This window comes from Acanthochromis polyacanthus, chromosome 4 (genome assembly GCF_021347895.1).
Source record: "Acanthochromis polyacanthus isolate Apoly-LR-REF ecotype Palm Island chromosome 4, KAUST_Apoly_ChrSc, whole genome shotgun sequence".
NCBI classification, from domain to species: domain Eukaryota; kingdom Metazoa; phylum Chordata; class Actinopteri; family Pomacentridae; genus Acanthochromis; species Acanthochromis polyacanthus.
This window is the reverse complement of record NC_067116.1, coordinates 30,216,147-30,231,513: the sequence shown is the minus strand read 5'-3', so window position 1 is coordinate 30,231,513 and position 15,367 is coordinate 30,216,147. Positions and strand designations below refer to the sequence as shown.

Genomic DNA, 15,367 nt, shown 5'->3' with positions numbered 1-15,367 from the left:
GTGTATATGTATTTGATTTATGTTGGTATATGTGTGTGTGCGCATTTCCTTCCCCAGGCTCCCTCCATGGATGTGAAGAATATGTGGGTGTCAGAGATACGTAAAGTCCTTACAGGCCAGCTAGAAGCATGCAGAGGTATGCACACGTACCTTTACACCTGAGAACATCGCTGTTCTTTGGTATCTTGCCTCTTTCACACAAACTTACTTCAGTCCCTACACGCAGAAGAACTTTTGTCTGCATGCATATATTCATCTGCTAGCCTCTATTTGATCAGTATATACCTTATATAAAGTCATACTTTCTCATACTTTCTTAAGTCTGGACATTTTATGCATACGGTCTGTTAAATGCACTGGAGTCATAAAGTAATGTGTTAGTTGTGTGCAGATGCATATACTGTTAGATATTGTTGTTTCTATGCTGTCTCCATCAGTGTTTCCTGTAGCAACAACACTATCTCTCTGTTGTTGTGAACTTTTCTTGTCAGCACCAGTATCTGTCAACGCATCAACACATCCTTCGCTGCAATCTGGACGTTGGGCTGTCAAACTATAATTGCAGCACACAATTATAACCACAGGCTATTTAGCATTTTAGTTGTCAACAAGACACAAACGCACAACAATATTTAGGATATTTACAGCAAAACAGAGCAGTTTTCGTCATTACTGCTGACGCATGGTGCGTAAGTGCAGCACATAGTTTCCAACATCATGTGTTAAGTTTTGTCTACATGAGCAGTTATATTTGTACACTTCAGTTCTATTTTGTGGCATTTTGCATGCGGTATAAGTGTATTGTGCTCTTACAAACTTGCACTGAAATAATTTAGTTCTGCATCTCTGTAAAGGTGGGGGGGGCACACATGAGAAAATTGAAGTTGCAAGATGCCCTGCCTTTCTTGATGCATTCTTTGGCAACTGTGAATTTTCAATATCTGAAGAGGAAAAGTCAAAGTAAATGCCAAGAGAAATCAGATTTCCTAAAAATCATTGCCCAGAAATATCAGCCTCTGCAGTAATCTTGACCACTTGTCTACTTTTAATAAGTTTCATGTCAAAAACATTAGACATTATAACTTTTGTGCCTTCTTTGCTCTTCTTTTTGTCCAGTTATTATAAATTGCATGTCTGTTGCAGTTGTGTGGAGGAAAAAAAACAACAAAAACCTTGAGGTAGTCAGATTTTTTTTTTATTCAACTCTGCAGTTTTAATCCAGTGATGTTGAAAATTTCATTGATTCAAGGTCTGATGTCCCACTTCTGAAGTACATTGAATGCAGCATTAGTCCCCAGTAGGTATAACCTTGCTGACCTCACTATGATATCACCTACTCTTTTTCCCCCAAAATTCATAAACCATCTCAGGAACAACACAAAATGTTAGAATCATTTTATCTTTCATGTATTAAGTGAATGATAATTATATGAATTAACCAGTGTTATTCAACAAAGTTTTGCTTTAATTTCTAACATTTTCATAACTGATAATTCCAAATGAATTATTTCTCTTGCAAAACTATATATCAGACATTCTGTCAATCTAGATTCTCAAATGTGATCATCTGAATTACTTTAAATATATCTTTGTGGTTTCTGCTCTTGGTCTAACAAAGCAATCACTAGAAATTAAATCAGACATTTTTCACCGTTTTCAGACATCTGAAAGACTACACAATGAATTGGTGAATGAGAAGAACAACCAACACAGTTGTCAGTCATGAAAAGAATTGCTGTTAAAAGTTAAGACAGCCCTGTAGAAACATAAACAATACATAGTTATACTCTAAATAAATGGTGGATGTAGCCACCACAACATCACTATCATCACTCCTGTTTTGAAATTAGAAGTTGACCGTCACTGTTTTGCTCTTTTGGAGTTAAACATGAAGAGGTGAGTCAGAGAATGCAAAGATGCTATGCGAAGCAGAGTGATAATTTACTGAATGAACATAATGCTAACAATTGAAACCACAAATTAAGACCATTAAGTCATGAGATAAATTTTTAATGAGGTAACAAGTCAAGTAAGAATTAGCGTCATTTTCTCATAGACATCCATACATTCACTTATTTTTGCAACCAGAGAAGTCTCCTCCTGCTGGCTGTTATAAAGAATGCAGGTTGAAGACACATGCACATAAATGGTAGTATTTATATAGCGCTTTTATCCAAAGCACTTTACATGATACATCACATTCACCCATTCACACACACATGGCGGAAGCTGCCATGCAAGGCGCTAACCACAACCCACCAGGAGCAATTAGGGGCTCGGTGTCTTGCTCAGGGACATCTCAACATGAGCTCAACGGGCCAAGGATCGAACCAGCAACCTTCCAGTTACAAGACGGCCACTCTACCCACTGAGCCATGCCGCCCCCACATAAACTTCACTTTTCAAACCTGGAGGCAACATCCATCTTTTACATATAGCCTCTGCATAAAGATGATGAATAAACATGCAACCACGCAAAAATTTTAAACCTATATACCCTCACATTTACACAGCAACACACACCTCTCTCAGTCCTCCCTGTGATAGTCAGCATCAGTCGTCCACAGTTCTACTCTGTGGTCCTGACTGACAGGATAGACACACTCTGTGCGCCGCACACTCTGTCCGACTGACAACTCGCCTGTGCATGTGTGGGGAAGTGTGTGTGTGTCTACCTGTGTGTATGTGTGAGCAGACTGACTAATAGCATGCCAGCCCTGTCATGAGGACTTGGAGAGCCGAGGCTGCAGGAGGCTCTGACGGTCCAGTGCAGCGAAGTTACGAGTGTGTGTGTTTGTGATTTACACCTCTGACTCCATGTGAGGACGCTGGAGGAAAGACAGGGAGAGAGAGGGAATGACATTGGTCCAGGGTAAAAAAAAAAAAAAAAAAGAGAGAGAGAGGAGATTGAAAGTGATGTGAAAAGAGAGACAAAGAGACAGAGCGAGAGAGTGCAGAGAGATTATTCAGGGTGGAGAAGGAGGCTGAGAGGCAGCACAGTGGGAATGAAGGGAGGCTTGAAGGGATGAACATGAAAGGAAGGAGGGGCGACTGAGAAGAAAGGGGGGTGAAGAGGGATGGCAGTCATTTCAGCTCAGCGTGCTCGAGAGGGGAGGAGAGGCAGCGTGTGTGACGAGAAAAGAGGAAGGGATGGATTTTAATGTGCAAGTTTCATTTTTCGACAAAAGTGTTACAACTTGAGATCTGGCTTTATCTTCACTCTTTCTACCAGATCGATCTCACCTGTCTTTCTTACTTTCATTATTTTACATGGATATTCACACTCGTCTCCATGACAACACTAACAAACAGGATGAGATGCTATTGAAAAAGCTTGTCAGTAAAAATCTATCCTTGATTTATTTCCAAGGTCAAGTAGGAACTTTCAAGCAGAGTCAACTTTTATTTTCATAGTTCAGCCTCTTAATAATTTTAATATTATACTCACTTACTCAACCAGGTAAATGGATGATTTTAGGCCAGAAATATCTGATTTTGGAAACGACTGCAACTGAAACTCAACTTGAAATACAAAAAAAATCTCAGTGGTTTAATGCTTTATCAGTGAAGTGTATAAAACTTCAAGGCATATGTGCAGACAGACTGATTTGTTAAAGCCTGTCTCATATAGATTTATTTTCCTCCAGCACAGATCATATATATTTGGACATTTCCATTCAGTTCAAAATATAATCATGAATACAAAATTAAACTGCCAAGTCTCAGTTTAAATTTGGGTATTTTTACATCAGCATAGAAAAAGCTGTTTTAGAAATATAGCACTTTGAACAAATACTGAAAGGGTTCACAAGTAATTGGACATTTGGTTCCTACTACATTCTTGGCCAACTGAGTGTGAAATTTAACCATATTTAGCCTTTTAAATTCTGTCCGTCAATAGGAGTAAAGAGGTGACCATGCAAGCTAATAATATAAGTCCTATAAATGACAAGTCTTGAAGGAAAGTCATTTGCTTGGAAAAGAAAAACTTCTATGACTTCACAATTGGTCAAGATGCTCTGCAAGATGTAGGTGAACGTCTTCCCTTGTCATTGACGATAAGATGTCATAACTAGAACTACAAGAAGAAAAAAAAGATGTGCTATGGAGTGAGTAAACAAACATAAACCTCTGTTTAAAAAGATGGAAATAAGAAATGGTGGAGAAGAGAAAGTCAAGTAAGTCAAGGCCCAAAGGACCACTTCACCGTCTAACATGTTGATGACTCTCTTATTGATTGAATATTTGTGGCTGACTGTAACTGGCACACTGACGTTTATTGATCATTTCACCACTAAAAGCAGATACAGGATGAATGCAGAGGACAGCAGCATTATGTGTGCTTACATTCAGCCAAATGCATCAGAAGTCACTGGACAACTTTATATTTTTCATCACAACAATGATTCTAAACAGACAACAAAGAAGCCAATTAACTTTTCAGGGTGAAGTCTTGAAATACAATCAACTGACCGGTCAGTTACCTGATCTCAGTCTGGCTGAACTGGAGAATTTCACTGAGTAAACAGCAAAATGAAGGTAGAGACACGAAAAATTTCTGCAGCTACTTTTGAACTGAACAGGCTACATCTCCCAGAGCAAAACACGTTTTTTGTTCTGAGATCTTTAGACTGTATGCAAAAATAATAGGTAGTTCATGACTTTGTGAATCATCTGGGAAGATGTATAAAAAAACATGAACCAAGTTGAGGTCTTACTAGTTTATTGGTTGGACCATTAGAGAAAAGGAGGTAATTGCAGGAGAATTACTGAAATGGCACAGCAAGCAAACTGAAAAAGAAAATGTGGTATAAACATGAGTAATGCAGATACAATGCAAACAAATAACTTAAATGAGGTAGTACTTATTCATTGTGCTAGGCTTTAATTGGAGAATATAGTGATAATGTACATTTATGAATTTACTGTAAATTCTCTAATACTATCTGAGGAGTAGTTGGCACAAACTTGCACAAAGATAATACTTCTGTGAAACAAAATAGAAAATACATAATAGCAAAGGCAGCACCTACATGGATGGTCAATGTAGCCATAGGCCGTTTTCTCATTTTCATTGGTCGAATTGGCATGAAAAGTTTTAACTTTCTGTGTTGCTGTAATTGCAGTGAAAGTGACAGTTGCTCAACCTTTCTTAGCTCCGGCTCCAACATGATCTGCTCCTTTTCAGTCGTGATAGTTTCAAGTGTCTGTGTAGATTCAATGCAGGAGTAAATCAAGCTTAAATGTGTTGTAATTTCAAAGCGGTTTACATTTAGAGCAAAAAAAGGAGAAAAAAGTTATGTCATGCTCATGACTGACTGATCTCAGTTTTCTTTTTAACACTTATGAAGAACAAGGACCGTCAGAGTATTTTTGCTCTCTGTGGGGTCATTTTTCCTGCAAAATGAAGTCCTGCACTTCTATAGAAACAGCTCAACTATGGCTAGAAGGAGAGAAAATTTAAATATGTCTTCCATGCAAGAGAACATAGTTATAATGCCAAAAATCATTAAAAGAAAATAAACATGGATTTATTTATTTCTACAACTCTGATAAATCATGTGATTGTGGTATCTTTTTTTTAGATAACATGCCACAGATGGGTTTTAGGCATAACAGGTATACTGTTTTGTTTTAGAAATGGAGTACTTTCTGATTGATATTTAATAGTTACAATCAGCAGAATTTAATAGAGGTATGAGAAAACTGAGAAATGGCAGCCTGAGTGCTCAGTATTTATGTTAGAAAGGAGAACAGCAGAGTGGTGAATGTGGCATGACAATGTTTTTGCGCTACCAGAGTTAATTCTATGGAAATGCAGCCAACATAATCCAGAATTTATTAAGCCAACCGGTAAACAAAGGCAAAGTGTAGAGCGTGCACCACACTACAAACTTACACTTATCCTCATTTAAAATCCTCACTGCTGATCCCTGCTAAGGTTCTCCACTCACACAGTCTGCACACACTTCAATATGACCAGCCTCTATGAATAAAACATTGCTTCATCCATGATGAAAAATACATCCTGTTTGCTGAGTACAATATTTGGAGCATGTGGAAAGGGTCCATGCTGAGTGTGCATTTATGCGACAGGCTCATTGGGTGCTTGAAATAGGAGGTAACAAGCCAGATCATTCACAGAGCTTGGTATTTCACTTATGTGAGCCGTGCATTTGGCCAAGGCTGCACCTCTGTCTGCAGTTATTTTACTCGATTCTTCTCTGGAGAGTTCTTGTCACCGAGCTGTGGCAGGCCTGAATTGTTAACGCTGCATTTATGAAGCCTCTTGTGCGGATAGGTGTTGATATCTGAAGCTGCATCCCCAGTGAATTCACTGTTCTGATGTCTCTTTCTTTATAGAGCCACAGCAGGATTTCTATCAGGACAATAAAAACAGCTAACAGAGTTGACACAGCAGTTTGGGAGAATTTAAGCGTGGAAATAACTCAGAAATTATAGAACAGAAAGGCAGGAAAGAGTCAGAGTCTTCCTGTTGTAAAAGGTGTCATCAACACTACTCTGGAGGTCACACACTGAAAAGTACAGCCTGAAACCCATAATCTTCATTTTTAAGACACATCAGAACAACAGAGGCTTTTTTTTTTTTTCGTATCCTGCCCTGTATTATTTGGATTACTAACAGGACAGGGTGGCCACCTCAAGGCCTGCAGTGCCTCAACTCAGAATTTCCTCAGAGAAAAAGCAAAAAGACTTCAGTTTACAGAATTTGAATAAATTGCAAAAATTCAAGAGCTCTCTTAAAAACCAAGAACACAGTACAGTTTGCAGTATCAGAAATGATAACCTTGTGTTACTGTTCACTTCCTGACAAACGCAGGAATAAAAATGTAACTATAGTAAGCACACAGCCATTAATGTGAAAAAATAAATGGAATATATTGGAAATTTGGGGCTTTTTTTCTTCACATATTTGAAACAAAAACTTTTGATCTCATTGAAACAGTAGCTATAGACAAAGATGTGTAAACACAAATGTAAGAAAAACTACATTTTTTTCAGTTATTAATTCAGCGGTAATATCAATAGATGTAATATTCTGATGTGTATGTAGTATTGCATCCTTTAGCAAAAGTAACTTCTTTTCAGTGTTTTCCATAATTCCCAAAATCAGTCTCTGACACTTGGTGGATATTTTATTCACTTTTCCTGTAAAAATCCCTTCTGTTGCAAGATGTTTGAGGGTTTCCTTTCCATTTAAAATCCCTCTACAACATTTCAATGGGATTCAAATCTGTTCTATGGCAAGGCCATTCCATAACCCTTAATTGCTTCTTCTTCTGAGTCACTCCTCAGTAGATTTGTTGATGTGCTTAGGATCATTTTCATGTTGAAGTTCCACTTCACTTTTCGAACAGATGGCCTCACATTATCTTCAAGCACCCTCTGATATGATGCAGTCGTTGAATCAGTGAATGGAAGCTGCCCAGTTCCTGAGGCAGAGAAGCAACTCCATACCAAAGCATTGAGACAACTATACTTCACAACTAGTCTGAGGTTCTTCTGACGAAGCACCAGACCACCAGTCCTGGACACGTTGGCAGCAATTTGAAACCTGCACCACTTGTAGGTGATTTCCCTCACAGTGACACGGTTTCTTTCTAATAATTTGGGGATCTTTCAGAATCCCTTTTCAGATTCATACACATGTACAACCTTTTTTCTGAAGCCCTCGGAGAGCTCCTTAGAACTTAGCATGATTGACACCACATGCCTCAATAACGAAGAGAACAACAGAGCCCCGATGTCAAACGTTTAAATGAAACAGATCTCACCTGTCACTCTCTTAGTCGGTTCTAATCAGTGACGTCTCACTTGGAGCTCTGATTCTGATTTGATGGATTTGAAGTTGTGAATGTAACTGATATGTTTTTATTTACTATGACTATGTAAATTACTACCACATGTAAATGTTATGTCACTTTTTGGGTATATTACCTTCAATTGTTCCTACAGTTTCATAGACAATTAAATGAACTTATGGTATAGTTATTTTTGTACTTTTTGGCAATCTGGAGAGTTTAATTGAGGCAACAGCAAACATAGTTTTTTATGTGTATGGTAACCCACTTAAGCTCCTTTGTCACTTGTCGTAGTTGTTATTTGCACTTTGGTGCCCAAAAACATGTTGAAAGTTGGTGCCCGATGTTTTCTGGCTGATATCCTCCCGAAGATTAGTTGCATAGGTGGTTACAATTTTACATTTTACAAGTCAGTGTGTTGGTGATAAGGAGTTTCTTATCTCCTTGCTGCTTGGTGTTTCAAAACAAGGTCTGGTCATGTGAATGATGCAGTCTCACCACCATGTTGTTGTCCAGCGCTCCTTGGTGTCCCGTCAGCAAATAGCCTAAATGATAATGAAGAAGACAAACCTATGGGAAAATGAACATATAGATGAATTTGAATGGCATTTTTGTTCAACAATCTGCATGTATCTGCACGATAACACACTGTAGCATTCAACTTGTGTATGCGGCATAACTACAAAACATGGATAACTGTAGCCTAATTTCATATGCGACACAAAGTATCAATTCTCATAATTATCACTTACTTTCTCATAATTATGTAATTCTGATCTCAAAACTAAAAAAATTGGCTCATAATTGTTCAGGTTCAGGACTCGAAATTAGCACTGACTATGAACAGCTTGGCATTGTTTTGCTCATTTACAAGTGTGTCTGTCAGAAATATCAGGTAAAAAAGAGAAAAAAATCAAAAGCAGAACTCCTGTAAAGCTTTAGCCTTCTAGCACATCTCCGCTTTCAAGATGACTAACAAAACACCGGAGAGCACTTTCCAAGTCATCTCAGTGTTGATTCTTTTACTTTTACAGAGTATTTTTGGTTGTTTCTGCTTCATCAGACCTTAATGACTCAGGCAGCAGATCAGAAAATGCTCAAATAAAAACATTTCTATCACAGTCATATGAGTTACTGTCAAAGATGCTGAGGAAAACACAATGCAGTCATTTGATAAAATGTGATGTCTCTCTTGGGTTCACAGAAGCCAGCCAGCTCAACATCTACGGGGCCCCCATGAGGTGAGCAACAAGAAAAATCACACAAATTGCAAAGTGATGGGATAAATCTTTTAAAAAAAAAAAACAGAGACAAGAATGAAACACCTGCCTTACAATGTTGCATATGATTTGAAACATTTTGTTTGTTGCTAGAACAGAAAATAGTAAGGATAAGCATAGTTTAAATTCTATTGCTGACGGTCAGCTGCAGCTGTTTCAGTTGCTTACATCGATTTTCCCTGTTCCTTGACACCGATAGGAATGTTCGGAAGATGGCTCTGAAACAGTCAGATTCATCGAGTCCAGAGTCAGGCTTCAGGAGGTCCAATCCCAGCCCCAACATGAGGCAGAAGAGAGGTGAGAGGTCACTGGAACTCAACCTAATCTTTGACTCGAACAAAAAATGAACTGCCTTTTTTTCGGTTCTGCAAACGCTACCATCTCTCTTTACTATCTGGGATAATGGAAGTACACTGTAGACAGGAAATGAGGTGTGAACCTTTGAGACTGCAGATTGCAGTCATTACTGTGGCAACATACTATGAAATGGAATCGCAGGCGAGACACTACATGTTCACACACATGCACACGGGAAAAGAAGATGCTTGACAACCTCTTCACACAAAGGTGCATGCACAAATACATACAGAGTTGAAAGCCGCAGCTGGGGATGAGGTAAAAGATATGGTTTCAAATCGTTTGTGTGTGTATAGTGAATCTAACCGCCACTCAAAGTGATAGGGGGATCTTCTGTGTTTATCTCTAGGGAACTACTTGCTTTCTTCCCTTACATGTTTTCTTTCTTTCATCATTTCTTCTGCCTTTCTTCCCTGTCTGTCTATGAATATTTCACTTTCTTGTCGACAGCTCTTCTGCCCACCTCCCTTCTTTCATTATATGACCCCTCAAAGTTCCTTCCAACATACCGAAACATAAAATCATACTTTTAGCTATGGAACAAAAATCGTGTACATTTACTGGTCAGTGTGGAGGATACTGGCTGTTCTAGATTCTGTGCTTTCCGGCATTTGACCTCCAGCCATCCATCTTCCTCCCAAGAGTGACAAAAGGGTGCATATAATCTCTGGGGAACAGCTGAGTTGGAGAAGCAGTATCCCATCTTCTCATCTTTAGAAGTATTTCTGAGAAGCTGAGGAAGGTTTTCAGCTGTACAGCACTGACTAAAGGAGCAGCAAAGAGTCTTCTAGATCTGAAGAGGGAAGAATGGCAAGAGGCAGACTATTCCAGTATTTTAGTTTTGCACCATATTTGCCTTAAGTGAGTAAAACTCGCCTTAGCTGTCTGTATCAAAGATGAACTTACAGCTTCTGTACCCCCTGACAAGCTAGACTCTCAGATGGATTTAGTTGTTTTGCAATGATAACTGACTGATATTTCAGTCCACAATTTCCAATGCACCTTTTCTGTCTTCCTCAGAGTTTCCCAAGCAGCCTGTAGCCTTTAGCGCAATCGTGCCAGTAGACTCTCCAAGCTCACATAGGATCAAACTTACCACAGAGGAGAGTCGGCGTCGCATGAATCAATGCATTTAACAACCAGCTCACATATTTTGCATCCTTCCCAGTAGGACACAGCCTACCCTGAGAACCTCTTTTCCTTGCAGGTAGCAAGGGGCCTCCTTGCTACCAGAACTCTCTGTTCCCACAAGATCTCCTCATCAGAGTCCTGCGGGCCTCCTCCAGCCTTTTCCCATCAGCAGGGTCCCACATCTCACTAGATTCCCCTGATGGTAAAACCATTGCCGTGTTCTTTCATGTCTGTTTATTTCAAATTGTCCACCGTTGATGTTATACTTTATTTTTCAACTTCATGGCGGTCCCAAACACCTTGTCTCTGACCTAAGGGGCCAAATCACCTCTGACTTGTTGAAAACGATTTACAGAGTCTTGTGGTCACTTCCCCGAACACCGAAGTGAAACTCATCTACTCTGTATCCAAGCCTTCACTAGACAGAGCTGGGATGACAATGAGAGTTTAAAAAACTAAATGTTCATTATTCCAGTGGTACTTCTTCATGCTTAGCTGTTCTGGTGCAGTGATTAGGTCTAAACAGCACAGCCTTTTCTTAAAGCATGTTCTAAGCTGCATCTAAAGTCATTAAATGTTAAGTGACACAGCTACAGTTTGTTGCCAGCATTTTAACATTTGTGCAGTTCATGGACTGTTGTGGGAAATCTCTTCTTGTGGGCTATCCATCCATCCATTCTCTATACACCGTTTTATCCTCAGTAGGGTCGCGGAGGGTGCCGGAGCCTGTCCCAGCTGACTTGGGCGAAGGCAGGGGACGCCCTGGACAGGTCGCCAGTCTGTCGCAGGGCTACATATACAGTACAGACAAACAATCACACTCACATTCACACCTACGGGCAATTTAGAATGGTCAATTAACCTCAGCATATTTTTGGACTGTGGGAGGAAGCTGGAGTACCCGGCACATGCATAGGGAGAACATGCAAACTCCATGCAGAAAGATCCCAGGCCCACCCCGGGATTTGAACTGGGGATCTTCTTGCTGCAAGGCGAAAGTGCTAACCACTGTGCAGCCTCTTGTGGGCTCGTGAAAACTCATTTTGTTTTGGACTGGATCTAAAATAGAGAGGAAAGAATTCATTTAGCTGTTGTAATGTGGACATACTCTCAGGGTCAGTGTGGACTGATGCTTTTGTCATTTGGGAATCTGCTCCGTGAAAAAAAAAAAAAAAGTTCCAGATATCTAAACTGTTCAAAATAATCTCTCAAAAACTGCTAAAGGTGTATACTGTCCTTTAGCATTGGGCCCTTATATTTTCCTCAGAATGAGTTTTAGTTATCTTGGTTCATGCTGCGTAGCTTTGATTTCTTCATGTGGTTTGTCAGTCCCAAATGCTAGTAGGAAGGGCAAGATTCAGGATAGTTGACTGAGAGCCTTTGCTTTTGGTTTCATCACTCAAATGGGGAACTTTTTCCTGTTATAAAACTAACCTACCTGTCTAATTGCATACATTGTCACTCTCTCATAATGTTTATTCCTTTTTCTATTAGTCTTCCAGCCACTTGTTTGCTTTCTGCTACACTCTCCTTTTTTTATATAACCTTTTTCTTATGACACTCTTTCCTCTCAATCTCTTCTGCCTCCTGACTTCTCTCTCTGCACAATAAAGAGGCTTCATCTTTCCAAAGTTATAGGGTTGTTTGAGTTCAAAATTGTGGTGTGACGTTCCTCGCTCCTTCACACAGACACTGTTGAGACAGAAACACTTTCACTTACACCTCAGCGCTAATCAGCTGCTTTCCACTAATGATTAGCTCACACACACATACTCAGATGTGCCTTCATGATGTGCCTGATAAAACTGTAAACTCGTGCAAACTTGCCAAAACAGTTAACCAGCTGACAGACTCAGACCTCCCACAGCGAGGTCACTGTGACCTAAAACCAGACAGATTGACTCATAAATGGACAGAGGGATCCCATATAGATGCATTTGTTTCAGAAATATATCATTACAGCTTAAGGTCTGCACAACAATTTGAGAGAAAAGTTGAAACTCTAATAAATGTCCTTCTTTTGCTGCTATTCACCAGTTTGTTCAAACTTGATAAACCGTGATACCCCAATGAGATATGACAATATTCCGAAGAACTTTGCTTTCTCAGTTTTCATGTAGTCCATAAATGTTCAGTGGCGTTTAGGTCAAATGACTGTGGAGAAGCATTCATGACAGTCTTTGGTTTTCTTTGGTCTTGAAGGCAAAGCTTTGAAGTGTGTTTGGGCTCATTATCCTCCTTTTCCACAAAGATGCACACCAGAGGGTGGAGCATGTCTCTGAGGAATGCTACTTCTCCTCAGATAACGTAGAGTCGATTTGTGCAGGTGTGCTCCAGACTAGGCAAAACACCTCTTGACTAATCATCCACTGTGAAATGCTGGTATGTTTGTAGCCCACCCGCTGGGTTCACTTGTTTACTCTCGTGAGGAGTGCTTTATTGACCTTTTTCATCCTTTGAGACCCCACTAGACAGCCTTCTTCTGACTTTTGCTGACTGGAATTGTGTGCTTTTTGTTTAGTATTTAGTTGCTTTCTATTTCTCAGTGAGCACAAATCAATCTATTGATATTCTAATGGTGTGATCATTTTTGGTCTCCACGTTCCTGCTTTTGATACAACTGATTAAGTTTCCACAAAGTGTTTTTGAGCACCATTCACTCAGCAGACACCAACAGATGCAGCTATTATACTACTTTTGTAGTCTTTGAGAGTCTGTTTAGGTGTTGCATAAATGTGCAGTATAGTCCTTGTAGACTGCCCCAGCACAGCAGTACAGACTGCAACAATGAGCCAAAATGCACATTAATTAGAACAATAACTTGATTTGCTCACTTAATAAAAGTTAAGGCGGAAGACTCTCAAGAGCGCTGTCATCTGCACCGCCATTGCACCACAATGCATTGCTTGTGCAATGCAATGTGGAAAATGATTCTATCTGTTTATACACCCAGAATAGGCCAACAGTTTCAAGATTAGGGATTTACATGCACTAACAACAAAACATTAGCTTTAAATCCCACTGAAATGTTGTAAGGCCAGTATTTACAAGAAAAACCTCGAATGTCTTGCGATTGAAGGAATTTTGCCAAGAAAGTGGTCAAAATTTTCAGTCAGCCAGTGTCGGCAAATGATGAACAATGATGCAGATTACAAAGTTATTTCTGTTAAAAAATAGCTATGCTAACTTTTGGGACCAAGGTTTTATCTACTGTTTCCAGAGAATATTACATCTATTGATATGTTCCTTGTGTTGTGTTACAGAGGATGGCATGTGTGCTTGTCTAAATGTATCAGCTAACAATTTCCATAGAATGTATTTACTTTTCACAGATGCAATGGAGAGTTAATTGTTTTCACTCTTTGTCATATGGAAAAATATGCCAAACACTCTAACCTATGGTTTAAAACTGTGACATTTGTACTGAAACTCATGTCTTATTTAATATTTTTAAGCAACACCTAAGGTCTCTCCTTCCTTTCTTTTCCCTGCTGTACTAACTTCTGCTTCCTGTTGCTTTGCTACTCAGTCGATGCTTCAGCCAACCAATCAGGCCGCTCAGCTGTTAATGCTAGGAAGCATTTCACCTTGCAAGGACTTTCCAAAAGGAGGTCCCTTCCAGCAGGTAACAGCTATGTATCAAATGATCCCTAATGCCGCCTTTGTCATCATCACCATCATCACCACCAGCACTGACTTCTTTGTCAACACTATTGCCCTCATCATCAGCTTTATGTTCTCTAATCTTTCATCCTAATCTTGATCATAATGATAATCATCATCGTCCTGAGCAGCAGCAGCATCTACCTTGTGTCTTTCCTTTCTAGCTAAATCGTTCTTCTCTGGCCAGGTCAGCTGCTGCTGTGCTCTTCTTTTTCTTCCTCATTTGTTGAATGCATTTCAGTCAGTGTGTATCTGGTAGTGGTCGGGTAGATCTCTCTGTGCATTTCAGTGTTCGCAGCGTGTCAACATAACAAAGGGCACATCTCCATCCACTCCCCTTTCTCTGCTTTTATCTGTTCGTGTCAGTATCTTTTGCTCCTGCCTGCACTGCGACAAGTAAACTGTGATTTTTGGAAAGAATGGCTCAAAAGGCAGGATTTGAAGACCGACAGACTGCAGGTGACGGGCAGATGAAGAGAGAGATTTCTGACACTGTGGCTTGGCTTAAGTCTGGTGCAGCATTGCACTAAATGTCACCCTCTAGTATCCAAGTCCTCCTGACATTTTGCAGCATATTAACATTTTTGGAGAGGAATATAGCTTGACTCTAGGTTCTGCTCACTATGTCCACTATGGTCCAGTCTTAATGAGATTGATGAGTGGGTGAGTGAAGGTGGCTGCTTTTATTTTCTGGCATTTATTGTGAAAGCTACAGTGGTGAAAAGGGGGAAATCCAGGATTCAAACTAGATATCGGCCGCTAAGAGCTTATGTTCCTGTGCAGTATATCTGCTAACCACTCGGCAACTAATTTAGCAGTTCTACCTACAGGTTTGATGGATAGTTAAACCTTAATCTGTCACTTACAATCAAGATGACGGGTCTCAGGCGAGTCAACTGACATAAGCCGTCCTTTAAACTGAGTAAAAGCTACCAATGTGTTGCTGTGGCGTTGCTTCAGGTGATGAGAAATCGCTGTTGAAAAGTCACATTTATTCAATTAGTCATGGCTGACAGCTATATGTGTGAAGCCCTGTACTTGATCCTGACTTACTCAGTGGCAATGGTACCTCTTTAACATTACTGGACTGTAGGTAGAAAGTAAATAATGAAA

General features: G+C 39.8%; 1 protein-coding gene across 8 annotated transcripts in view; it reads left to right on the top strand.

Annotated features, from left to right (window-relative positions):
* The window catches only part of mcf2l2 (MCF.2 cell line derived transforming sequence-like 2), a 137,966-nt gene that overhangs the window by 101,589 nt on the left and 21,010 nt on the right, over positions 1 to 15,367 (top strand). For 7 of the 8 annotated variants that reach the window (XM_051947575.1, XM_051947570.1, XM_051947569.1 and 4 more), the window contains exons 25-28: positions 58 to 136; positions 9,028 to 9,064; positions 9,303 to 9,400; positions 14,121 to 14,216. In XM_051947575.1, the coding sequence (XP_051803535.1) occupies positions 58 to 136; positions 9,028 to 9,064; positions 9,303 to 9,400; positions 14,121 to 14,216 (310 nt within the window). The remainder of the gene's footprint in view (positions 1 to 57; positions 137 to 9,027; positions 9,065 to 9,302; positions 9,401 to 14,120; positions 14,217 to 15,367) is intronic. The other variant, XM_051947577.1, reaches the window with a different exon arrangement.